This window comes from Artemia franciscana, chromosome 4, assembly GCF_032884065.1.
Source record: "Artemia franciscana chromosome 4, ASM3288406v1, whole genome shotgun sequence".
NCBI classification, from domain to species: Eukaryota; Metazoa; Arthropoda; class Branchiopoda; order Anostraca; family Artemiidae; genus Artemia; species Artemia franciscana.
Window position 1 is genome coordinate 51,327,495 of NC_088866.1, and position 27,718 is coordinate 51,355,212.

Here is a 27,718-nt window from a genome sequence, read left to right on the forward strand (position 1 = left end):
AAGATTTAAGAGAAATGGAAACTTCCTGGATATGGGTAAAGAGGGAGGTTTGAATAAATTGGGATGAAGGAAGAGTGTGTGCAACTGTGTCGCCCTCAGGTAGTTTGGTGCTGCGGTGAGTTGTAAGTACTAGTAGTAATAGTATCTCAACATTTACTTCTGTTATGGTTTTCCGAGCTGAAATGTTTGGAGTAGGACAGGCAGCTTGACGATTTTTTATCGAAAAATTGCATTATAAATTATTGTTTCTATGTAAGTGATCCATATCCGACATTTTAGGACAAGTGGTCCCTGAAAGAAACTCATCCATGACCATATTCTCGGGACAAGATCAATAAGTAATCATTTCCTTTGCAATTCAAGCGTGAAATCACAATTTAAAAACAAATTAAATGTTGAAATATGTAAGTGGGCTTTTACTCACTCAACTCTCCTGTTTCTTTTGCAAAAGTTTGCTTTTGTTTAGCTCACAGAGCTTAAATTTTAACGGGTGTTTCAAGCATTTAATTACAGATTTCATCTACTGATTGGATTAAAAAACCAAAGAAAATTTTATTGTTTGAAGCATATTCGAATAAATATGTCTTTTTATTCTCAAAATTTCATGGAAGCATATTTAAATGACGCTCTACTTGGAAATACTTGGCAAAGTCCTGGATTTCCTTCCATCTCTCGCAAGGCTAGGTGACAACTTGTCCGTGTAAAAAAACAGCACCTGAAATGCTAAATTGACGTCCTATAAAAATATTTGGATAAAGACGAGATAATTAGCTTTCAAATGGAGTAATCAAATTGGGACGGAAAAGACTAACAAAAGCTGGTAAAGAATTTTATTTGTCTTTACTGTCATTCAAATTTTTATGAAGATATCTCATTAGCTATTCTTAGCTCTTTACGCTAAAGCTTCCATAAAGAAGGTTTACCAAAAGGAACATGCAACAAAAATTTTCAAAAGGCATATTATTTTCGAGAGCAAAAGGGCATATTTGCTCTTGTTTGCTATAACTAATAAAATTATTATAATAAAACCTACGCTTTTGCGGTTATATCGCAGCAACATAAAAACTTCTCATGATTAACTGCCGTGATAGTGACTTGCCAATATAATTCGCCAATATAATGACTTAATAGAGCCAATATATATTTCGCCAATGCCAATTAATTCGCTTAATGCCAATATAATTCGCCAATAACTTGCCAATATAATGATTCGACCAGTTAATTAAAGTTAGTGCATGGCGGTCTTTTCGCCATGTAAAGCCAATAAAGCCAATATATAATTCGCCAATGCCAAATAATTCGCTTAATGCCAATATAATTCGCCAATAGCTTGCCAATATAATGATTCGACCAGTTAATTAAAGTTAGTGCATGGCGGTCTTTTCGCCATGAAAAGCCAATAAAGCCAATATATAATTCGCCAATACCAGATAATTCGCTTAATGCCAATATAATTTGCCAATAGCTTGCCAATATAATGATTCGACCAGTTAATTAAAGTTAGTGCATGGCGGTCTTTTCGCCATGTAAAGCCAATATATAGTTCGCCAATGCCAAATAATTTGCTTAATGCCAATATAATTCGCCAATAACTTGCCAATATAATGATTCGACCAGTTAATTAAAGTTAGTGCATGGCGGTCTTCTCCATATTACACGTTTCTAGCGTTATTTATTATTGATTTATTTACCATTTATTATTTCCTGAGCTCATTCCATTAACTTTCGTTTAGAGTTGCCTCCAGACAATGCAATGATCATCAATGATGGTTTTGACTTCGAGTGCCGGTGCTTCAAGATACAACGGCTAAAAAAGCAGCTATATTACAAGAGCCACTTCAAATATGGTATGTATTAATTAAGATAAAATATTTATTTTGAAAAATTTCTATCACAAGCCCGGAAGGATCGAGTTTGAATTGTGGAGTAATAAGAAATAAAACATTAAAAAAACAAAAGAAATGAAAAAATGTCAAATAATGCCAAAACAACAATAAGAGAATGAAAAATCATTCTTTAGTCAAAATAATTAAAATGTAGTGTCAGATTAAGCCGCAAAGGTAGAAAACTGATATAGGGATGACAAACTAGATAATATATATAATTAAAAATATTTGGAATAATAGATAAGAAAGGGGGGTGGGGACAAAAGAAGCGAACCAAATACAGAACTTGGGCAACACCAGTACGAAAGAATAAAAAAAAGGAAAAACTAGAGGAATATCTTGTTAATTTTTTTTGCAATGAACGGAACAAATGTTTTTTTTCACATCTGCAGATAAATCAGTAAATGAGGGAAAAGATGAGAATGAGTTCAGAAGAAACCTGAGGTGGTTGGAATCTGATTGGGGAGTGTCTATATATTTAAGATGTGGGTTGACATACAAAGTATTAATCTTTAAAGAACTAAAATAAAAAAAAAACAAGTTTTTTTCTCTAAAAGTAAGGAGTGACATTCAAACTCAAACGAACAGAAATTATTCCGTATATTAAAGGGGATGTCCCGTCCTTAAGGCCTTGCTCTTTATGCTGAAGTTTGATTCTTTCTCACAACTCTACTTTATAAAACAATAGTAAACCTTAGCGTAAAGAGCGGGACGCTGAGGAGGGAACAACCCCTTTCATAGAAAGAATAATTTCAGTCCATTTTAAGTTTTAATGTCACTCCTTTCTTTCAGTTAAAAAACTTTTTTTTTTGTTTATTTTCTGAACATTTTTGAAATAATGTAGGTTTAAAATTTAACTCACCATACATAAATATTTAAAACGAAATTTGCTTATTAATTTTACTTTTTCAAACTAATAATAACCTTATAATAATCTAATTTTTTTTTCTAAAAACAACCTAAGTTGTTTGAGAATTACTCCTGAATCACAAAGGCTTTTAAATTAGAATAATAAAGAAATCTTAAGAGTTAATAAAGAAATATTAGCGTAAGAGAGAGCTACTGAGGAGAGGCTCATATACGTAATGTCTCATATACCATCTCATATACGTACTATTTTCTGTTCCTTTTAAGTTTTAATGCTGCTTCTTGCTTTCAGTTGAAAAAAAACTTGTTTTTATTTGATTGCTGATTGTTTTTAAATAATGTCAGGAAATCCATCTCAACCTCGTTGAAAAATGTCCTTCCCCCATGAGAAATTTCTGCATGGAAAGATTCTCCCACGTTACTTAAATTAGGGATATTTGCGTATTCGTTACGTAACTAATATTATTGATGATAATTTTAATGTTCCTCAGTACTTTCAGTTGAAAAAAAAATAAAAGGAAGGATAAGAACCTTGCATATAAGGATTCAAAGCTCTCTGCTTACTCATTCCGAATAGTAGCAGTAATTTTTTTTTGGCTCTAAAAAAAAAATTGCTCCTTTTTTCTCTGTTATGCACTCATCTTTAATAATGCCTCTTAATAATGCCTTTAATAATAACTCATCTCTGTTATGCACTCATCTTTTTAATAGCCTAACGGCTCTATAAGAAATGATCATAATAGAAACTTTTTCATATAAATGTGCTATTATTCCGGCTAATCTGCTTTATTAATTTTCCTGAGCAGCGAATCAGAATCTTGCAGTTTCTTTGGTACTAAGCTTCGGGAGTACAGGGTTCAAATCCGATACCCCCCCCCTAGACACAGTCTTGCATGCATATTACCTTTTTTTCTCTTAGGCTGCTAATTTATAGTATACTGCCTCAGATCCTAGTCATATATAATTTCTGAGACCACACTGGCTAATCATGATAAAACATAAAATCGCGATGAAAGGAAGAGAAAGAGGACAATAAACAGCCAATGATAAAATTGAAAGATTATGCAAATATTTCGGTCAAGACCTCCACTTGACCGTCCTCAGTGCAAAATAAAATGGATTAAGTATAAAAAACCAAACCTTACAACAAAACACAAAATCGTATATATATATATATATATATATATATATATATATATATATATATATATATATATATATATATATATATATATAAATGACGACTTATACTTATTGACGACATGACTGCCTGTCCATGGATTATTCTTTATGGTTGATTGTGTGTGGCTATGCTGTTTGACCTATGTGATTGTATGGATGAGTAGGGTTAAGGCCTCATTCAAGTGCTGGTCTATATTAATCACTAATTTAGGAAAACAGTCTTCCTTTTCTCCTTCTGTCTCTTTTTTTTTTTTTTTTTTTTTTTTTTTTTTTTTTTTTTTTTTTTTGTGTTTGTGCTGTAGCATTGGTGATTTCTCTTTTCATGATAAATATACATATATACATATTACTCCGTATATGAAATGGGTTGTCCCCTCTGCAATCCCTCGCTCTTTACGCTAAAGCTTTTAATTGTTTTAAAAAGCATAATTGTGGCAAATAGTCAAATTTAGCGTAAAGAGCGAGGGATTGCGGAGGGGACAACCCATTTCATATACTAAGTAATTTCTGTTCGTTTTAAGTTTTAATGTCGCTCCTTACTTTCAGTTTAAAAAACTAGTTTTTTTATATAATTTCTGAACGTTTTTGAATTAATGCATGTTTGATTTTGGCTCTCCACACATAAATTATTAAAATGAAATTTGCATATTAATTCCTTTTTTGGCTAAATGGCTTTCTCTTATTTTTGATCAGACGATTTTGAGAAATAAGGGATGGGAAAGGAGGCCTAGTTGCCATGCAATTTTTGGGTTACATAAAAAGGCAACTATAAATTTTAATTTTTAACGAATTTTTTTATTAGTAAAAAATATACGTAACTTAAGAATTAACTTACGTAACAAACTTTTATATTCATTAATTTTTATTATGTATATGAGGGGGTTTGTACCCTCGTTAATACCTCGTTCTTTACACTAAACCGTAAGTTTTGTCCTAATTCTTTAAGAATGACCCCTGAATCAGAAAGGCTGTAGAATAAATAGTTGAAATTACTAAAAATACTATAGCATAAAGAGCGAGGTATTTAACTCCTCCTAAATACCTCGCTCTTTATGCTAAAGTATTTTTAGAACCCCGCATATGTCTGTTTTAATCTTTGTCCGTTTTAAGTTTCAATGCTACTCTTTACTTTCAATTGAAAAAAAATTCCATGTTTATTTTTTCATTGTTTTTTTATAGTAATCTTAGAAAATCCTGCGCCCTTTTCATTGAATTTCTGTTCCCCCATGACATATTTCTCCAAGAAAAGATCCTCTCACATAGCCCCCCCTCAACCCCAGCCCCAAAACCAAAAAAAAATCCCCTGAAAACGACTGTACACTTCCCAATAACCATTATTATATGTAAACACTGGTCGAAGTTTTTAACTCGCATCCCCTCCCCCAGGGACTCTGGGGGAGTAAGTCATTCCCAAAGACATAGTTTTTATGATTTTTGACTATGCGGAACAAAATGGCTATTTCAAAATTTTGATCTGTTGACTTTGGAGAAAAAATGAGCGTGGGAGGGGGCCTAGGTGCCCTCCAATTTTTTTGGTCACTTAAAAATGGCATTAGAACTTTTCATTTCCGTTAGAATGAGCCCTCTTGCGGCATTCTAGGACCACTTGGTCGATACGATGACCCCTGGGGAAAAGAAAAAAAAAAAAATAAAAAATAAACACGCACCCGTGATTTGTCTTCTGGCAAAAAATATGAAATTCCACATTTTTGTAGATAGAATATTGAAAATTTCACTATAGGTTTCTCTGATACACCAAATGCGATGGTGTGATGTTCGTTAAGATTCTGTGGCGTTTAAGGGGTGTTTTCCCCTATTTCCTAAAATCAGACAAATTTTTTCAGGCTCGTAACTTTTGATGACAAAGACAAAATTTGATGAAACTTATATATTTAAAATCAGCATAAAAATCTGATTCTTTTGATGTATATTTTAGCATCAAAATTCCGTTTTTAGTTTTGTTTACTATTGAGCCGGGTCGCTCCTTACTGCAGTTCATTACCACGAACTGTTTGATAAAAAAAACTAGTTTTTGAGACTGCAGGTAAGGAGTGACATCAAAACTTAAAACTAACAGAAATTATTTCGTATATAAAAGGGGTTGACCTCTCCTCAACGCCTGGCTCTTTACGCTAAAGTTTGACTATTTCTCTCTACTCTACTTTTTAAACAATAAAAAAATTTAGCTTAAAGAGCGAGCCGTTGAGGAGGGGTCAATCCCTTTTATATATGGAATAATTTCTGTTCGTTTTAAGTTTTAATGTCGCTCCTTAGTTCTTTACAGTAAAGTTCTTTACAGTAAAGCTTGAATTTTTTCCAAATATTTAAGAATGACCCCTGAATCGCAAAAGCCTTAGAATAAATAGTTGTAATTACTAAAAATACTTTAGCGTAAAGAGCAAGTTATTGTTATACGCTATGTTCGTTTTAAGTTTTAATGCTTCTCATTGCTTCCAGTTGAAAAAAAAATATTTATTTTCTCATTGCTTTTTTTTAAATAATGCTAGAAGATCCTGCAACCCCTTCATAAAAATTATCTTCCCTCATTAAAAATTCCTCCATGGAAAGATCCTCTCACGTAACTTCCTAACCGAGACCCACCCCCACACCAATGCGAAAAAGTCCCCCTGAAAACGTATGTAGGCTACACTTCATGATTAACAGTTGCTAACTGTAAACAATGGTCAAAGTTTGTAACTTGTAGCCCCTCCCCCGGGGACTGGGGGGATAAATCATCCCCAAAGACATATTTATTAGGTTTATCTCAAAATTATGATCCGGTGACTTTGTGGAAAAAATGTGCGTGGGAGGGGGACTAGGTGCCCTCTAATTTTTTTGTCACTTAAAGAGGGCACTAAAACTTTCAATTTTCGTCAGAATGAGCCCTCTTGCGACATTCTAGGACAACTGGGTCGATACAATCGTCCCTGGAAAAAAAACACAAGCATCGGTGATTTGTCTTGGCAAAAAATACAAAATTCCACATTTTTGTTGATAGAAGCTTGAAAATTCTACAGTAAGGTTCTCTGATACGTTGAATCTGATGGTGCGATTTTGTTAATATTCTGTAACTTTCAAGGGATGTTTCCCCCTATTTTCTAAAATAAGACAAATTTTCTCAGACTCGTAGCTTTTGATGGGTAATAAAACATAATTATTTAAAATCAGCATTAAAATGCGATTCTTCTGATGTAACTATTGGTATCAAAACTCCGTTTTTAAGAGTTTCGGTTACTATTGAGCCGGGTCGCTCCTTACTACAGTTTGTTACCACGAAATGTTTGATGCAAGTCTCGGAGCCTTTCAAAGAATGCTGAGAAAGGACTACTCGACGATACAAAGGCCTACGTAAAATCTTTGTGATACATTGGACCAACGAAGTAATCAATGGCTAGATAAGGGCAGATACAGAACAACCACCGGTGACCGACAAGATCAGAATAAGAAGATGTGACCCATATGAGCAAAGGATGCCTCCCATACAATGTAGGGTGTAGGACTCCACCCGGCATTTGAAGGAGTGGAAAATAACGCAGTACAGTTGGTCAATCCCTGGAGAAAGAGACGATGAGTCTCCAAACGACACTGAATGAACTTTGGTCTTTGGCACAAGATCGGCCAATTTTGCGGTCAACCGTCGCTCCCCTATTCACCCCCAGACGTAGGAGGATCTAAGTATCAGTAAGTCTAGGGAAAGGACTGTAAGCTACGGAGAGTGCCCACTGTTTGCATGAGGTGTTTTTTATTGGAAAATATACGGAAATTTTGCGGAGGGGAGGGATTTCTGTGGTAAGGGATATTAGAGGGATAATATATTGCTGAGAGCAGAGGGATTTCCCGGCTAGAACTGAAAAACGATGAGAAATTGAATATATTTTTTTTTATTGAAAGTAAGGAGCGATATTAAAACTTAAAACAAACAAAAATTCTTCTGCCTATGAGAGGGGTTGTTCCAATTTGTAATCTCTCCCTTTTGCGCTAAAGTTTGACTTTTTTTCCACTTTTATAAAATCAATTTCCGAAATTCAAGGGTCGTGTATTTAGAATAAGAAGCTTTTTTAAAGCGCCAAGAATTTTTGATAACAATCGAGAGACTGAGGAGGGGACAACCCTCTTCATTTAAAAACTGGAAAACAAATTGTAAATTTTAACTTTAAGTTCCATTTGTTTTGCTGCATAAGACTGGAAATTTTTTAGTCACTTTTCATTAATTTTTCTTTTTATAAAAAAAAAAACATATTGGAGCGAACTAATTTAAAGCAAACAAATTTTTTCCATGGGAAACCAGCTTTAGAAGCTAAAAACTGGGGATTATAAACTAGTTTAATTAATCAAAAGTTAGAGGGTTTTAATTGAAATATCTACTGGTTAACTTTTTGTATTTAGGCATATGCATGGGGAAAAAAATCTCATTTTCTTGTAAACATTCTGAAAAAAATCACATATTGAGACATTAGATTCCTACCCTTAATTTAAAAGACAAATCAGTATTTGCTGCTGTTATTTGTTTTTTGGGGTGTTTGGGGGGGGGCTATTATTTTGTCAACACACATCTTTATTGATAATCCGCAAAATTTCTATATTGTTGAATTAACTCATGTTATAGTGGCGGAATGGATAAAGGCCTTTTGTTTACGACACCGTACTTTTTCGTAACACATAAGGTACACTTCGCACGACCCGTCAACTGTGTATAATGTGCACTATTTGGTGTACACAATTTTTTAAAGTAGACAACCCATCATAATAAATTTCTTGTTAAGTTGGGGTCTCTGCCAAATCCCCCAAATATAATAGGTTGAATCAACTGATTAAGTTTTTTTCTTTATTTGTTGTGGTTCCTAGGATTTAGGTAGTCTATTTCCTTAAATGTGTTATTAGATATACTTTATGTGAAATTTTATTAGTTCAGGAATTCTTTATTACAAGCGATACGTACTTTCAAACTATTAATACTTTTTACTATAATAGTAAAAAAATTCATCTATCAAATTATCCTTTTGCATGAGATGAGTTATCAAGGTAGTAGCCCCTGGCATGGCTAAATTTACAAGTTTGAATTTTCGACAAAATGTGTTTATTATTTGAAATAAAAAAAACTATTGGTGCTATTGCTTGTAATAAACATTTTATAAATCAATAAAATTTTATTTGAAGTATATCTAATGGTTGACGTTCAAAATGATGCTTTATTTAGGGTTTTTGGGTATCTAAAAACACTTGAAAAGGGACATATAAATACATATACGTTTTCAAGTATACCATTCTTGCCTATAATGAGTTTAGTACAATTTTTGAAGAGCTCTAATATTGAGGAAAGGCCGTAAGTCCGATCTCTGTCAAATTAGAGTTCTGGCATGATCCAATCTAATCCATGCCTTAATTCAATTAATGTTTTATTCTTTATTAGTTTAATAGCTTAAAATGTCTGCAACCATAATTGGTGCCATCGAATCAACGATAAATAATTTTTTTGCTTATTTGAGTCTAAAACTAAGATTGAATATCTCTAGAGAAAAAATAATTTCACTTGAATAATTTGAAGGTTGCAATTGATAGCCTTTATTTCTCCTAATCCACCTAGTTTGTCAACTTATTGGAAGTAAGGAGGTAATAACACATTTGAGGACATTTTTAAATCGTAGGAACCACATAAAATACAGAAAACCAACTTAATCAGTTTATACAACCTATTAAATTTGGGGGTTTAGAAGGAAACCCCAACCTGACAAGGATTTTCTCATGAGGGGCTGTCTATTTTCAAAAGCTGTGTACACCAACTAGTGTACATTATACACAGTGAAAGGGACGGGTGATGTGTACCTTGTGTGGTGCAAACAAGTATGGTGTTGTAAACAAGCGACCTTTATCCTTTTCGCCACTATAACATGCATTGATTCAAAAATATAGAAATTTTGCAGATTATCAATTAAGATGTTTGTTGACATAATGATAGCCCCCTCCCCCGTCCCAGAAAAAAACAAATAACAGCAGCAAATACTGATTTGTCTTTTAAATTAAGAGTAAGAATCTAATGTTTCAATATATGATTTTTTTAATGTTTGAAAAAATTCGATTTCTTTTTTCTAATAAAAGGAACATTAATAAAAGCGGCTAAAAATTTCCAATCTTCTGCAGCAAAACAAATGGTACTTAAATTAAAATTTAGAGTTTGTTTTCCATTTTTTAAATGAAGAGGGTTGTCCCCTCCTCAATCTCTCAATTGTTATAAAAAACTTTTTGGCGCTTTAAAAAAGCTTCTTATTCTAAATCAACGGCCCCTGTTTTTCAGACATTGTTCTTATAAAATCGGGACAATAAATGTCATACTTTAGCGCAAAACAACTAGAACTTCAAATTTCTTACAAACGTTTTTATTAGTAAAAGATATACTTAACTTACGAGTTAGCTTACGTAACGAGCTATCCCAATTCCTTTTATTCACAAAGGCAGTAGAATAAATAGTTGAAATTACTAAAAATGCTTTAGCGTAAAGAGCAAGGTATTAGGAGGAGATGAACCCCTCATATGCGTAATAATTTCTCTTCGTTTTAAGTTTTAATGCTGCTCCTTACTTTCAGTTGAAAAAAATTTCGTATTTATTTTCTCATTGTTTTTTTTTTAAATAATGCTAGAAAATCCTGCACTCCGTTCACGGAAATTTTCTTCCCCCTTGACAAATTCCTCTATGGAAAGTTCCCCGAACATATCCCCCTCTTCTAAACCCCTCCTCCGACCACAAAATCCCCCTGAAAACGTCTCTACACTTCCCAATAACCATTAATATATGCAAGCACTGGTCAAAGTTTGTAACTTGTAGTTACTCCCACGGGGACTGTAGGGGAGTAAGTCGTCCCCAGAGACATAGTTTAAAGGTTATTCGACTGTCTTAAATAAAATGGCTAACTCAGAATTTTGATCCGGTAAGCTTGGGAAAATAATTAGCTTGAGAGGGGGCTAGGTGCCCTCTAATTTTTTGGTCATTTAAAAAGGATACTAGAACTTTTCATTTCCGTTAGAATGAGTCCTCTCGCAACATTCTAGGACCTCTAGTTCGATACGATCACCCCTGGGGAAAAAACAACAAACAAATTAACACGCATCCGTGATCTGCCTTCTCGCAAAAAAAAATTCAAAACTCCACATTTTTGTAGATAGGAGCTTGAAACTTCTACAATAGGGTTTTCTGATACGTTGAATCTGATGATGCGATTTCTGTTAAGATACTATCGATTTTAGGGGGTGTTTCCCCTTATTTTCTAAAATAGGGCACATTTTCTAAGGCTCGTAACTATTGATAGGAAAGACTAAATTTGACAAAACATATATATTTAAAATCAGCCTTAAAATGCAGTTCTTTTGATGTGGCTATTGGTATCAAAATTCCGCTTTTTGAATTTTGGTTACTATTGAGCCGGGTCGCTCCTTACTACACTTCGTTACCACGAACTGTTTGATAGTAAACAATTTGCGCTTAACAACAAAAAGGAAATTTTCAAGAGCTCTTAGGGACCATAAAATCATGCTGATACTGAAAAATGTAGACAATATAGCGAGTAATCCTTCCCTTTTGCGAAAAAGTTTTAAACATTCCGAGCAATTAAGTGGATTGATTATTATAAAACTGATTTTTCGTCACTTGATCCGTCAACTATCTTGGCTAAAATCCAGCGGTCTAACTTCTCAATTACTCCTTGTGATGTAAAGTGCGCTTTAAGAAAGATCAAAATATTTTGTTGATCTGTTGATCTGGTCTCTGCTAAAAATTTTGAAAATGCTAGTGATTTGCTTGTGCAGCACCTCTCGCTGTTGTTTCAATTGTCAATTTCTTCAGGTGTGGTGCCAAAATAGTTTTGCATTGGCCAGATCACTCATATTCCCAAAAGGGGAAAAGAGATGTTGAAGATTGTCAATAATGCCGCCCTATAACCGTTTCGTGTACCTCGTTCAAAATTTTTGAGTCTATTATTTTCAGTGAAATTTCTTGTAAGTGTTATGCTCCTCTCATCAGTTTGGTTTCCAGAAAGAATTAAACCGGGGGCATGCTCTTTATGCCCTTTTGAATGTTCTAGCTGATGTGGAAGGATTTGGTGATTTCCTTGTTCTTTGCGCACTTCACATGACTAGAGCCTTTGATTTGTGTATATTTGCCCAGATTTTGTCAGAAGTAATAAAAAGAGGGGTTGATCCTTCTTTTATTAATTGTCTCCGTTATATGTATAGTCATCTTAAAGTTAAAATCTTAAGAGGTTCGAATGTTTTCAACATATTTAAGGGTGTCAGACAGGGTGGTTTAACTTTCCTTGCTCCTTTTAATAACTCAGTTTCTGCTGACCAATACTCTGTCGAGTGCACGTGTGCTTATGGTTGAATTCATGTTTCGTTATTTACAAAGGCTGATGATATTTTGAATTTAAGCCGCACCTTTTTGAGAAGTAAGGGAACTTTTCCTAACTCCAGCATCAGTATCAGCAAATCAGTCTGAATTTTAATGTTGATAAAACTGTAGCATTCACTTTCAATCTTTTGGGTAACTCAGACATGCAACTTGAACTATCTGAAACATCTATTCCACTTTCTGATAGCCTTATTTATCGTGGTATGTCCATTGGAATAAGTATTAAAGAAACCATTAAGCTTCTAATTCGAAACCTCGCTAAAAAGATTCGAATTGCATATGCTTATCTAATATCACAAATCTTAGTCGGTTTCACCTTTCCAAACTTTACAACAATCTAAATGTGCCCAATCTTCTTGCTATGTCCCCAATTTGGAATTTTTTCAAAAACAGCTTCAAATAGAAAAAATTAACCAAATCTATTTTAAATTCGCCAAGTATCTGCTGCATCTGCCTCATTGGATCAGTAATTCTTCTCTAGTACAGAAATTTAAATTGATTCTGCCTGCAAACATTATTGATACAAGAGTGGAAGATTTCAAGTCCTCCGCTAGAAAACTCAACCACCAGTGGTCTTCCCTCTTCGTATAACATGTAGTTATGTTTGTGTTTGTTGATTGTAATCTCTCTTTTCGTTGATTGTTTATTTTCTCTTTTTATTTTTTTTGTCTTAATCTGTCACTAGGGCTTTGGCTCTTTTTGGCTCTCTCTCTCTCTCTTTTTCTCTTTCTATTTTTTTCACTTTCTAGCGATCAGAGGTCGTTGTAAGGCAATACAAGTTTTTGGTGACTTGACAGTGACGAATATTCATGTATACGACGTATTTAAACAGTCGAAAGTCAAGATTATGCCCAACGCTGAATATACCTTGTGGACAAACAGTTCCTGTCTATGCCCTAGAATTGAGCTAGGTAAGCTATTTAATTAGACTTTGAATTCATATTTGGGTTCTAAAATAGATTTTTAATTATTATAATAAATTCCTCAGTTCTTTATTTAGTTTCAATTTTAAAAATATTTTTTTTTAAATTAAACTGAATTATAAAATAACTAATTCATTTTTTTTTAATCTCTTTTATTCGTATAAACTAGGACCCTAAATTTTTTTACTTTCCCATATATATAAATATTTCTCTTTTTTAATATGTGAGTTACTTTTCATTTTGCCAAAATTTATTTTGGTTACATATGCTACTTATTTTGTTTACTTGTTTGGTTTTATTTAAATTATGGGACACAATTCCTTTCTTTGTGCTTTCTCCCCTGAACAATATGTAATCTCAGTTCAAAAGGAGCAATATTTTTACTTTTAATGTGCTTAAAAATTTCCAAAAGATTTAGCTAGAATAACACATTTACTTCAAAATAAACATTTTAGATGTAAAATGACGACAGCATTGCTGATAACAAGACTGGACTTTATCCATATCCCTGGAAAATAAAACAACAGAAGACTCACATTTTTGTAATATGAGACACAATTTACTATTTCCATCCCAAAATCTTTATTTTGAAACCAATCCTCTTCTTTGAAATTTTTAAGCTTCCGTTCCTTCCGAAAAAATTCTTATAATCACAATTCCCCTGGAAGTACTTTTGAGGGCATCTTTGGGTGACAATTAAATTAATAAGAAATGGATAAAAGGAATATAGGAAAAAAATCATTTATTTTTATAGGGCAAAGAATATTAAGAAGCGGGGAGATTATGTGAAAGTGTCTCCATATAAACCCAAATAAGAAAAAGAAGAATATTGATGTAAAACAATTTATAAATTATTCGACTGCAATGAACCATGTTATAATTTTTTTTCAGAAGTTAAAATTAGCCTAATCCCTCTTAAAGCTTGTGAAAATTTCAGAAAAACTAATTTTTCAATCGTCAAATAATGTCATACTATATGTTTTTACCATTTTGTCAGACTATGCAAAAATCAGTTCAAAAAAATCAGTCACAATGATCAATTGTCAAAATGAGCAGATTTGAGATTTTCCCCAAATACAAACTTGTATTTATGATGGGATTTACCTCATACAATGTGATACTGCGTCTGAGATTTTTAGTTTTGGGCACAATGTGATAACCCATTCACAAAAATCACTCACAATAAAGTGAATTTGTCAAAATAAATGGATTTGATATCTTGTTCTCTCTATTTAGAAATTTGTGCTTGTGACGAGATTTATTACCTGAATTGAAAATTTGCCAAAACATTTTTATTTACTCACATGAACTAAACTGAAAATATTTCTGAAATCTATTTCAAATTTGTTTCAAAATAATGAAGATCTTCTGGAGCCAATGATGACTAATAGGGTGTCAAATCGACGTTCCAGTTGCTAGGTCTTTTTTATAAGGACAGGTAGTAGGCATATCCCCCAACCTTTTGGCAGCGGGCATTGAACCTTTGATGCCGTTTTGGCAAGCAGAGCATCAGCCCACTTTCCTAACGCAGGGTGAAAATATCTTTAGTGACACTATAATTGTGAGTATATTTCAAACTTTGGGAATATCAGTAAGTAATCAAACTTGTGTTTTTTAAACACATAACTGTATTGTGTGTATGCCGATCAAATAAAATAAATTTTTATATTTATAAATAAAATCCATATTGTGAATATAAATAAAACACGAAATAAAAAACTCATCAGTTATCCATCTGCTATAATCGTTTGACTATCGAACCTGAGCAGAGACAATCCCGTTTTTTGTATGTTATTACATAAAAAAAACTAGTTTTTTTAACTGAAAGTAAGGAGCGACATTAAAACTTAAAACGAACAGAAATTACTCCGTATATGAAATGGATTGTCCCCTCCGCAATCCCTCGCTCTTTACGCTAAGGCTTTTAATTGTTTTAAAAAGCAGAATTGTGGCAAAGAGTCAAACTTTAGCGTAAAGAGCGAGGGATTGCGGAGGGGACAATCCATTTCATATACGGAGTAATTTCTGTTCTTTTTAAGTTTTAATGTCGCTCCTTACTTTCAGTTAAAAAAACTAGTTTTTTTATGTAATTTCTGAACGTTTTTGAATTAATGCATGTTTGATTTTGACTCTCCACACGTAAACTATTCAAATGAAATTTGCATATTAATTCCTTTTTTGGCTAAATGGCTTTCTCTTAGTTTTGATCATACGATTTTGAGAAATATGGGATGGGGAAGGAGGCCTAGTTGCCATGCAATTTTTCGGCTACATAAAAAGGCAACTATTAATTTTAATTTTAACGAATTTTTTTATTAGCAAAAAATATACGTAACTTTAGAATTAACTTACGTAACAAACTTTTATATTCTTTAATTTTTATTATGTATATGAGGGGGTTTGTACCCTCGTTAATACCTCCTTCTTTACACTAAATCGTAAGTTTTGTCCCAATTCTTTAAGAATGACCCCTGAATCAGAAAGGCCGTAGAATAAATAGTTGAAATTACTGAAAATACTTTAGCATAAAGAGCAAGGTATTTATCTCCTCCTAAATACCTCGCTCTTTATGCTAAAGTATTTTTAGAACCCCTCATATGCGTAATAATCTCTGTTCGTTTTAAGTTTCAATGCTACTTCTTCCTTTCATTTGAAAAAACGTTTTCATGTTTGTTTTTCATTGTTTTCTTATAGTAATGCTAGAGAATCCTGCGCCCTTTTCATTGAATTTTTCTTCCCCCATGACAGATTCCTCCAAGGAAAGATCCTCCAACATAGCTCCCTCTCCTCAGCCCCACCCCCAAACAAAATCCCCCTGAAAACGTCTGTACACTTCCCAATAACCATTACTATATGTAAACACAGGTCAAAGTTTGTAACTTGTAGCCCCTCCCCTAGGGATTGTGGGGGAGTAAGTCATCCCCAAAGACATAGTTATTTTGGTTTTCAACTATGCTGAACAAAATGGCTATCTCAAAATTTTGATCCGTTGACTTTGGGAAAAAAATGAGCGTGGGAGGGGGCCTAGATGCCCTCCAATTTTTTGGTCACTTAAAAAGGGCACTAGAACTTTTCATTTCCGTTAGAATGAGCCCTCTTGCGACATTCTAGGACCACTTGGTCGATACGATGACCCCTGGGAAAAAAAACAAACAAAAAAAACAAACAAATAAACACGCACCCGTGATTTGTCTTCTGGCAAAAAATACAAAATTCCACATTTTTGTAGATAGGAGCTTGAAACTTCTACAGTAAGGTTCTCTGATATGCTGAATCTGATGGTGTCATTTTCGCTAAGATCCTACGACTTTTAGGGGATGTTTCCCCCGATTTTCCTAAATAAGGCAAATTTTCTCAGGCTCGTAACTTTTGATGGGTAAGACTAAACTTTATGAAACTTATATATTTAAAATCAGCATTAAAATGCGATTCTTTTGATGTAGCTATTGATATCAAAATTCAATTTTTTAGAGTTTTGGCTACTATTGAGCCGGGTCGCTCCTTACTACAGTTCGTTACCACGAACTGTTTGATTACATAAAAAAAATGATTTTTTTAACTGAAAGTAAGGAGCGACATTAAAACTTAAAACAAACAGAAATTACTCCATATTTGAATTGGATTGTCCCCTCCGCAATACCTCGCTCTTTACGCTAAAGCTTTTAATTGTTTTAAAAAGCAGAATTGTGGCAAAGAGTCAAACTTTAGCGTAAAGAGCGAGGGATTGCGGAGGGGACAACCCATTTCATATCTGGAGTAATTTCTGTTCGTTTTAAGTTTTAATGTCGTTCCTTACTTTCAGTTAAAAAAACTAGATTTTCTTTATGTAATTTCTGAACGTTTTTGAATTAATGCATGTTTGATTTTGGCTCTCCACACATAAATTATTAAAATGAAATTTGCATATTAATTCCTTTTTTGGCTAAATGGCTTCCTCTTAGTTTTGATCAGACGATTTTGAGAAATAAGGGATGGGGAAGGAGGCCTAGTTGCCATACAATTTTTGGGTTACATAAAAAGGCAACTATAAATTTTAATTTTTAACGAATTTTTTTCTTAGTAAAAAATATACGTAACTTAAGAATTAACTTACGCAACAAACTTTTATTTTCTTTAATTTTTATTATGTATATGAGGGGGTTTGTACCCTCGTTAATACCTCGTTCTTTACACTAAATCGTAAGTTTTGTCCCAATTCTTTAAGAATGACCCCTGAATCAGAAAGGCCGTAGAATAAATAGTTGAAATAACTAAAAATACTATAGCATAAAGAGCGAGGTATTTATCTCCTCCTAAATACCTCACTCTTTATTCTAAAGTATTTTTAGAACCCCTCATATGCGTAATAATCTCTGTTCGTTTTAAGTTTCAATGCTACTCTTTACTTTCAATTTAAAAAACTTTTCCATCTTTATTTTTTCATTGTTTTTTTATAGTAATTTTAGAAAATCCTGCGCCCTTTTCATTGAATTTCTGTTCCCCCATGACATATTTCTCCAAGGAAAGATCCTCCCACATAGGCCCCTCCTGTCAAACCCCACCCCTACAACCAAAAAATCCCCAGAAAACGACTGTACACTTCCCAATAACCATTATTATATGTAAACACTGGTCGAAGTTTGTAATTTGCAGCCCCTCCCCCAGGGACTGTGAGGGAGTAAATCATTCCCAAAGACATAGTTATTATGGTTTTTGACCATGCGGAACAAAACGGCTATCTCAAAATTTTGATCTGTTGACTTTGGAGAAAAAATGAGCGTGGGAGGGGGCCTAGATGCCCTCCAATTTTTTGGTCACTTAAAAAGGGCACTAGAACTTTTCATTTCCGTTAAAATGAGCCCTCTTGTGACATTCTAGGACCACTTGGTCGATACGATGACCCCTGGGGAAAAGAAAAAAAAACAAATAACAAATAAACACGTACCCGTGATTTGTCTTCTGGCAAAAAATACAAAATTCCACATTTTTGTAGATAGGAGCTTGAAAACTTTGCTATAGGGTTCTCTGATACGCCGAATGCGATGGTGTGATTTTTCGTTAAGATTATGTGACTTTTACGGGGTGTTTTCCCCTATTTTCTAAAATAAGGCAAATTTTTTCAGGCTCGTAACTTTTGATGACAAAGACTAAATTTGATGAATCAGCATGAAAATCTGATTCTTTTGATGTATATTTTAGCATCAAAATTCCGTTTTTTAGAGTTTCGTTTACTATTGAGCCGGGTCACTGTTACCACGAACTGTTTGATTAAGTAAAAAAAAAAGTTTTTTTAACTGCAAGTAAGGAGCGACATACGAATAGAAATTATTCTGTATATGAAAGGGGTTGTCCCCTCCTTAAAGCCTGTCTCTTTACGCTCTTTCTCAAAAAGTAAAAAATTTAACTCTTTCTCACAACTCCACTTTTTAAAACAATGAAAGACCTTAGCGTAAAGAGTGAGGCGTAGAGGAGGGGACAACCCCTTTCATATATCGAATAATTTATGTTTATTTGAAGTTTTAATGTCGCTCCTTACTTGCAGTTGAAAAAACTTGTTTTTTAAATTTAATTTATTAATGATTTTGAATTAATGCAAGTTTTTATTTTGGCTCACCGTACATGCATAAATAAAACGAAATTTGCACATTATTATTTTTTTGCTAAATGGTTTTCTCATAGTTTTCATCGGACGATTTTGATAAGAAAAAGGGGTGGGAGAGAAGGCCTAGTTGCCCTTCAATTTTTGGTTACTTAAAAATAAACTAGATTTTTAATTTTTTACGAACATTTTTGTTAGTAATAAACATGCGTTCCTTACTGATTAACTTACGTAATTAACTTCAATATTTTTGTATTTTTATTACGTATATAAGGAGGTTCGTCCCCTCGTAAATTCGCTCTTTACACTAAAGCTTGAATTTTGTCCCAGATCTTTAAGAATGACCCCTGAATCACAAAGGCCGTAAAATAAATAGTTGAAATTACTAAAAGTACTTTAGTGTAAAGAGCGAGGTATTTAGGAGGAGATAAACCCCTCATATGTCTAATAATTGCTGTTTGTTTTAAGTTTTAATGCTAGTCCTTACTTTCAGTTAAAGAAAACTTTTTCATATTTGTTCTTTCGTTGTTTTCTTTTAAAATAATGCTAGAAAATCCTGTATCCCCTTTAAGGAATTTCTTCTCCTCCATGACAAACTCCTCCAAGGAAATATTCTTCCACGTAGCTCCCTCCCCTCAACCCCTTCCCCCAAACCAAAAAAAAATCTGCCTGAAAAAGTCTGTACCTCCCAATAACCATTACTGTATGTAAATATTGGTCAAAGTTTGTAACTTGCAGCCCCTCCTCTGGGAACTTCAGGGTATTAAGTCGTCCCCAAACACATAGTTATTGAGTTATTGACTAAGTTGAACAGAATAGCTTTCTCAAAATTTTGATCCGACGACTTTTGGGACAAAATGTGCGGAGGAGGGGGCTAGGTACCCTCTTGGTCACTGAAAAAGGGCACTAGAACTTTTAATTTTCATTATAATGAGCCCTCTCAGGACATTATAGGAACACTGGGCCGATATGATCACCCCTGGAAAAAAAACACGGGTCCGTGATCCGTCTTCTGGCAAAAAATACAAAATTCCACATTTTTGTAGAAAGAAGATCAAAACTTCTCTAGTAAGGTTGTCTGATACGTTGAATCTGATGATGTGATTTTAGTTAAGATGTTATGACCTTTAAGGGGTGTTCCCCCCTATTTTCTAAAATAAGGCAAATTTTCTCAGGCTCGAAACTGTTGGTAGGATAGACTAAACTTGTTGAAAATTATATATTCAAAATCAGTATTAAAATGCAATTCTTTTGATGTAACTATTGGCATAAAAATTCCGTTTTTTAGAGTTTCGGTTACTATTGAGCCGGGTTACTCCTTATTACAGTTCGTTACCACAAACTGTTTGGCTCTACTGTTTTCAGTTCTTGTGTATTTCAACATGTAATCGAACGTTGTTTAAAATTGTTGATCATAAAAAAAAAACGGATCACAAAATTAAAAATCGACAACCGCGTTACGTTTTTTTTAGTGAGCGGAAATATTAAATAATTTCTTACGAAATATCATTGCTGATACTGTGAATTTTCCACGTGAATGAATAGTAGTAACACCTCCCATTGTGCTACAGTGGGTCCAATCTTAGCTTGGTAATGATTACTCATCAGATAGCCAATTCACCATACCAATATATTTTTTGGACTGAGAAAAAATAATAGCATTATTCTTTAAAAAAAACTGCGACAGTTTCATTGCAGTCCTTGGGAATTTCTGGTTGCAATCAAAGCTGATTTCAGTATTGATGCTCACTGAATGGCAAATTCACAACCAGAATGATATAACACAGGAAATGAAAATTTTCTTACACACATTTTTATGTAGTCATGGATGACTTAAACAGTTTCTTTGGTATCTAGGCCAGTGCTCCTCGAAATTTATGGGATTGGAGTTTATCAATTTCAGAACTCAACGGCGTCTAAATTCGCAATAAAAACTTGTTAATTCTGGTATCCTACTAAGTCTACTAAGTCTACTATATGTCTACTAAGTTGTGTTTCAATCCTAACAACCATTTTTTTTTGTCTGGGCTCTAAGGGGTGGGACATATTTTCCTCTAGAATTTTTAATCAGTTAGAATTCCTACGGATGCTTAATTGCACATTTAAACATTTATTCCCATGACTTTATTTTTTTTGGTTCTTGGATGGCAGAAGATGTGTCGACAGAGATCCATCCCCAGTTTTTTCATCTATATTATAGACTTGTTTTATCAGAATATAAATTTTTTAGATCGTAATAATCCTATTGGTACCTATAATCAGCATCGAATTTAGCAGCCGGCATTCTCAATTTGTGCATTGAAATTAGCAAATTTCTGCCCCGATTTAAATTCATTGAGTTCTGACCGGGGAATCGATGCACCAACTTTGGCTTTTTCGATTGAGTTTTTAAAGTTGTTGAGCATCTGTTTGCATTTAAAGTAAAATTAATATTGGAGTTCACCAAATAACAAATTAATAACCGCAATACGATTTTCGGACTTATAAGAAAATAATATGATTTTTGTGGTAGTTTTTTTTTAATCACAGTCGTTGGAATTATGTGCTTGTTAACAAAGTTTAATTACTATTGCAGCTTGCTAATTCAAATAATCCGAAATGCGTTACCGTTTTTTTACTCAAAAGAGCAAATTATTTTAATTTCTGAAAAAAAATTTGCTGTCGTTCAAAGTTGCTGTTTGCACTAAAAGTTGAAACAGCATTGGACCTTATCTGATTAAAAATTTACAACCAGAAATACGGTTTTGGACTGAGATGGGAAAATAGAAAAAAAAACATTTCTGTACATTTTTGCTGCAGTCGCTAGGAATTAGACCCAATTAATGACACCAATTAATTAGACCAGGAATTATATCAATTAATAAGCAAAGATTTTTAACCAATAATAGCGAAGAGGGAAATGCAGACGTTTTGAAGCTAATCTTCAAGAAGATAATGTAAACGAATATGGGCAGTTATAATAAGAAAAGGAAAACTCGGGTGCGATATAAGCCACTATATACATTATTTCTCTAATTTTCGCTTATAGCTTTGTGAAATACTAGCCTAATTAAGGAACTATTCGAAATTCACGGAAAAACTCTTTAAGTTACAATCTTTCTGCGTGGCATTTAAAGTAAGTGATATGCACGAATTACAATAATCATATTGTAAAGTAATTAGAATAAAAATACCTGCCTAATACGCCTAAAAATACGCCTTATGAGAGGACTTGATTACTACTGTTTCTTTGTGCCCTATGCATCGAATAAGGTGCTTCAGTTTCTACTGGTGTGGCAATCTAATACCTAACTAACGTGCTTAAGATCATCAGAGGGGATAAGAATAATATGGTACCGCGTGTTAGATAGTATATTCTTTTCAGCAGCTGAATGGTTCTTTTTCGACCTGAAAATCTTTTCCTTTTTTACCAGATAATCGAAAAAAAATATCGGCAAATCAATAAAAAACAATTCCGTTGGTAACATAACGACGAAATACTTAAGTTATATATTCTTACATATTTTAAATCTTTTAATGTTGTGTATATTTTTTGGACACTAAGGTGTCATGCTTTCTATTAATATAACTGAACAGTTCTTCATAGGACGCGAATATCTTCTTCTTGGTTTTGAAGATATTGAAAATCAGCGTCTTTTACATCTTTCAAATAGTATTGCTCTCGAATGGCATAAACAACATGCAGAAAAAATATTGGTATGGATGCCTTATTTTTTAGTCTCATTTTGCCTGTATTTTGTCCTGGACGCTCTCTCCCTCCTTCTGTCTTTCCATCTCTTTCTCTCTCTCTCTCTCTCTCTCCCTCTCTCTCTCTCTATCTCTCTCTCTCTCCCTCTCTCTCTCTATATATATATATATATATATATATATATATATATATATATATATATATATATATATATATATATATATATATATATATATATATATATATATATATATATATATATATATATATATATATATATATATATATATATATATATATATATATATATATATATATATATATATATATCTTTATCTCAATCTCACTTTCTTTCCCTCTTACTGCCCCTCTCTCTCTCCATCCATCTTACTCTCTCTCCCTCTCACTCCCCCCCTTCTCCCTCTCTATCTCTTATGCCATTCTTATATGTCCCATTTTGTGTAGTAATATTAAGTTTTCATATTTTAGTTTCATTCATAATTTCTATTTCAATTAAAATAAGTTTAGTTTAGTAATACCTGGGAATATTTTCCACCCTTTTTTGTATCACTTTTTTGTCTAAAGTTGGTATCTTCAGATTTTGAATCTTATCTGTTGGCTATACCTGCAGTCTAATAAATAAGGAAGCTTAGCCAACACCAACCAAAAAAAAAACATGTTTAACCAATTTTTAATCTTAAAATAATTGTAATTTGACACTGATTCAGAAATAGTAACTACTTGTTAAACTTGAGAAAACAAGTAAAAAAAAAACAAATAGAAAATTGTTGATAAAATTGTGGAAAAGCACAAAGAGCCTGTATTTTTCTGAAACCCGAAATAGAGTGGCACAAAATCAGAAAATTTGAGTTTGCACGCTGATTCAAAATTATCGAAAAACAATCTGTTGAACCTTTCAGTTTCAGAGGCAGTAGCACGTTGCGGAGGCAAATTCGTTCCTAGTGAGTCAAATAGTCCATACAAACAGAGCAGTTCCTAGCCTTGGTGGTGCCCGGAGAAAACTTAATTGCGGCACCCCTCCCGACACTAATATAAGCAGAAAAAGCCGAGTCAAAGCAAAAAATTTGATCGAAGTGGGCAATCCAATTTTTTCTGAATACCTCCGATCAAATTTTTTAAATAACCATTTTGTTCAGAATAGACCAAGTAAATCCTTGATTACCCAGTATTAGACTTTTGCAGTTGAAGAAGCGCACAGTAGCTAAACTCTTGCTTATATTGAAAATTGCATGTGTCTTGAAAAGTCTTGTGTGTCTTTAACTAATAATATCAAACTCAACATTTGATGTATAATGATATTAATTGCTGAAAGCTCATCAGTTCAAGATTTTGTTTTATTACAATTTTCATTTTAAGCTCCATGTTGTAATAAGTACAAAAGAAGATATTTATAATATATTTCGTTTTCGTAGGTTTGATTACATTAATTCTTTAGTAGTAATTTCTAGTCGTTAGCAGCTTAAATTATTTTAATTTAAAAATTCTTTTTAAAATTTTTTTAATCAATTAAAGAAAGAACTCCACTTTCAATAATGGCTATGCTAGCAAAAATGTGTTTTTTTACAAAAGTAAATCCTATTTTAGCGATATCACTTTTGAATCTTTAAATGAACAGTGCAACTTTCAATTGCCAATCAAATAAGTCATTTTCTAATTTAATTGTTGCTAAGCTCGTTTCTACGATAGCTCCTTTGTTTCGTAGCGTTTTTGTCCCACTGTTGCTTCTTGAGTTCATTACAGCATTTGTTTCGGTATTCGTTTTTCTGTTTGTTCATATGCTTGTGTTTCTTCCTGTGATGCATCACTTTTGTGTTCCTTTCATTCCTGCCTTGCTCCAGTGTTAGGTTCTCTGTTTCCTATTGTCTTTGCTATTGTATTCTTTTGCTTTTCTGTTCATGGCTCTTTTCCTATACTATTTCCAACTTTTCATTGGAAGTGTTTCCAACTCTTCATTACTTAGTGTTTACCCTCTGTTTTCACTAAGAATTTAACAGGAGGGTATTATGGCATGTGGCATGATCATGCATTTTACTCTAGTCCTGTTACTTTTAACCCTTAAAACAGCTCTAAAACTTTAAATTTACAATCAAATTAACCATATTCTAAGTTTCTACAAGCATTCTTTTATATGATGTGCCCTGAAAATCGTGATTGTAGCAATAGCTGAAACCTAGTGAAAACGAACACATCCCATATTAACCAAAATAATTAGCCCAAAACCACTAAAAATGGTGTAAGCTCACATTGAAAATTACGCCACTGAAATTGTCTTGGCTGAAAAAAATATACAGGAATATTAAAGCCCTTTGGGTTGAACAGCAAGGAAAATCTTGGCATGAGCAAGAGGGAATTTTTTTTTTTTTAGCATGAAAATTACCATCACTTGCCTCTTTTTTTCCTCCGCTGCTAGTGGAGCACTGGAACATCATAGAGGGATATTTAAGAGCTTATTTTAAAGACAATAACAGATCGAAGCCAAATTGTTCTTTTCGAAATACTCTCTGCTTGGTTTTTTGGTACTAAATTGGTTTTTGGTACTAGGTTTTTAGTTTTTTGGTACTAATATTGATCGACGACTTTAACTAAGTTTTCAAAGTTTGTCCAAAATATAAACTATGATACAAAATTTGAATTTTGAATCAAAATACTGAAGAAATAAATATTTTTAATATTAAGCAACAACAAAACCACATTAATTAAAAATAAACAAAATTAGTATACCAAAACTTTTCCACACAGAAAGTATTTCAATGAAGATTAAAAAACCGCATGGCTTTTTAAACCAAAATTTCCTATTGTCGAATTTTGGTCAATATTACCACGAACCGTTCTTGACCTACTCTTCATCAGCGTCGGCTAGTTGACAGTTTAGCCAACTAGTTTTGGCAATTTAATTTTTTTTTTTAGAATATGATACACGACCTTTGAGTGTGACGACAGAGACAATTTGCAATTTGAATTGAGAGAAGACTCGTAAGAACGGAAATTAAAAGTTCTCGTGCCCTTCTTATTTAAGCAAAACAACTATGCAACGGAAAAAAGGATGATTCTGCCATTTTGAGACAATAAATTATGATTTTGCCCAATGAATGATCAAGTTCTTATTGATTGAAAATTCTGAGATAGCCAATCGCTTTTAAAGTATAAAATACCATAAATTGATCTTATAATAAAAATATACAAAGCGGGCTGTATATTGATCCATCATAGGATGGGGGTAAAGTGAAGCCATTCGCCTTTAGGAATAAGATATAAGTATTTATGACTCTTTTAAAACAGCCATCAGAATCTCTTAGGGATTTCTTCAAATGTGTCCATAATCTTTTACCCTCACCAAAATTTGCTCTGACCCTTTGGTTGACTAATGAGCCATTCAAAGGCTCATTGCTATTACAAAAATATGTTCAGATTTTTTTTTGTGACTGTATTTTTGAGTATATCTTACTTGAAATTTCGCTGTCGATGAATTCTGTGCTATTATATTCTCTCTAAAATTAATTTAAAAATACATCTTCCTAAAAATTTTCATTCAAAAAATGCCAAAAAATATCCTTGCCCCTTTACCTTTTTCGTTGAGTGACACCCTGGGTAAATCACATATCCATTTTCTAATTGAAAATATTGTCTCACAACTGCTGACTATCTGCATAAAAATTTTTACAATATTGCAGTTATGTCAAATACCATATTTTGAAATACCTTAACCAGCATATCTCAAAACGCAAAATTGTTTTTCTGCCTTCCAAAAATGATTCTTATTTGTATGTTTTTAAATAATAAGTATAATGAGAAAATACAATAATAATAATAGAAATAATATAATAATTAAACATTATAATTTTAACGATAGTAATATAATAATAATAATAATAATAATAATAATAATAATAATAATAATAATAATAATAATAATAATAATAAGAATAATATTAAAATAAGGGCGGTTGATTGAATTAGATTACATTGAGAAGCGTATCAAATTTTGTAACCTAACTATGGTCAGAATTTTTTTAAATTTGTTTTATTGTACTCTAGAAATGGGACAAGTTGCCATCTGCTGGTATGAGGGCTAACACGCAGAGAAAGAAGAAGCATAGAAGGCGCAAACAACTTGAGGAGTGATATTCAGTGTTTTTTTTAATGTGGACAACAAATTTTGTAAGTTCAGGGTACAAGAAAATATTTAGAATTGATGTTAAGAACATTAAGTCACTTAGACTAAGAATGTAGAATTGTTTTTTGGGGCAGAGTTTTTTTTCTAAGTTGAAAAGAATTTTGGAGAACCGGGAGATATTATTTTAGAGAGCTTATTACCTTTGGATATTTCAGTCCCATTCATTTTTCATATAGATTTTTCATTATCTTTTTTCCTATACAATCCGAAACAGAAGAATAGATCAATAGAATTAAATCCCACTTTTTAGCACGGAAGAATAGGGTAATAATTTTTTTCTCTGGCGATAATAACTTTTTTTTTAAATTCCGAATTTAACCTTTGGGTTCACAAAAAGAGGCTGAAGGAAATTCAAGATGAAGATGAGTTATATTTTTCATATTTTTTTTAAATTTAAGTACCTAACAAATAGTTAATAATATATAGCAAAGACATACGCGTTGAAAAGGAACGACTCCAATGAAATAGCAACCCCATTTGTTTTTCATATATGTTTTTCATTATTTATTTTTTCCTATACAATCCGAAACAGAAGAACAGATTAATATAATTAAAGCCCACTTTTTAGCACGGAAGAAGAGGGTTATAAATTTTTTCTCTAGTGATAATAATTTTTTTTTCAAATTCTGATTTTAACCTTTGGGCTCACAAAAAGAGACTGAAGGAAATTCAATATGAAGATGAGTTATATTTTTTTTTAATTTAAGTACCTAATAAATAGTTAATAATATATAGTAAAGACATACGCGTTGAAAAGGAACGACTCCAATGAAATAGCAACCCCATTTGTTTTTCATATAGGTTTTTCATTATTTATTTTTTCCTATACAATCTGAAACAGAAGAATAGATTAATACAATTAAAGCCCACTTTTTAGCACGGAATAATAGGGTAATAAATTTTTTCTCCAGTGATAATAATTTTTTTTTTCAAATTCTGATTTTAACCTTTGGGTTCACAAAAAGAGACTGAAGGAAATTCAAGATGAAAATGAATTATAT

At 32.7% G+C, this 27,718-nt stretch overlaps 1 protein-coding gene across 1 annotated transcript in view; it reads left to right on the top strand.

Moving 5' to 3' along the window:
- The window catches only part of LOC136026556 (secreted frizzled-related protein 3-like), a 71,173-nt gene extending 44,437 nt beyond the window's left edge, over positions 1-26,736 (top strand). Inside the window, exons 4-7 of the mRNA XM_065703241.1 lie at positions 1,734-1,847; positions 13,083-13,244; positions 22,421-22,530; positions 26,579-26,736. Coding sequence (XP_065559313.1) covers positions 1,734-1,847; positions 13,083-13,244; positions 22,421-22,530; positions 26,579-26,665 — 473 coding nt within the window. The 3' untranslated portion in view covers positions 26,666-26,736. The remainder of the gene's footprint in view (positions 1-1,733; positions 1,848-13,082; positions 13,245-22,420; positions 22,531-26,578) is intronic.
- Positions 26,737-27,718: the final 982 nt, after the last annotated feature.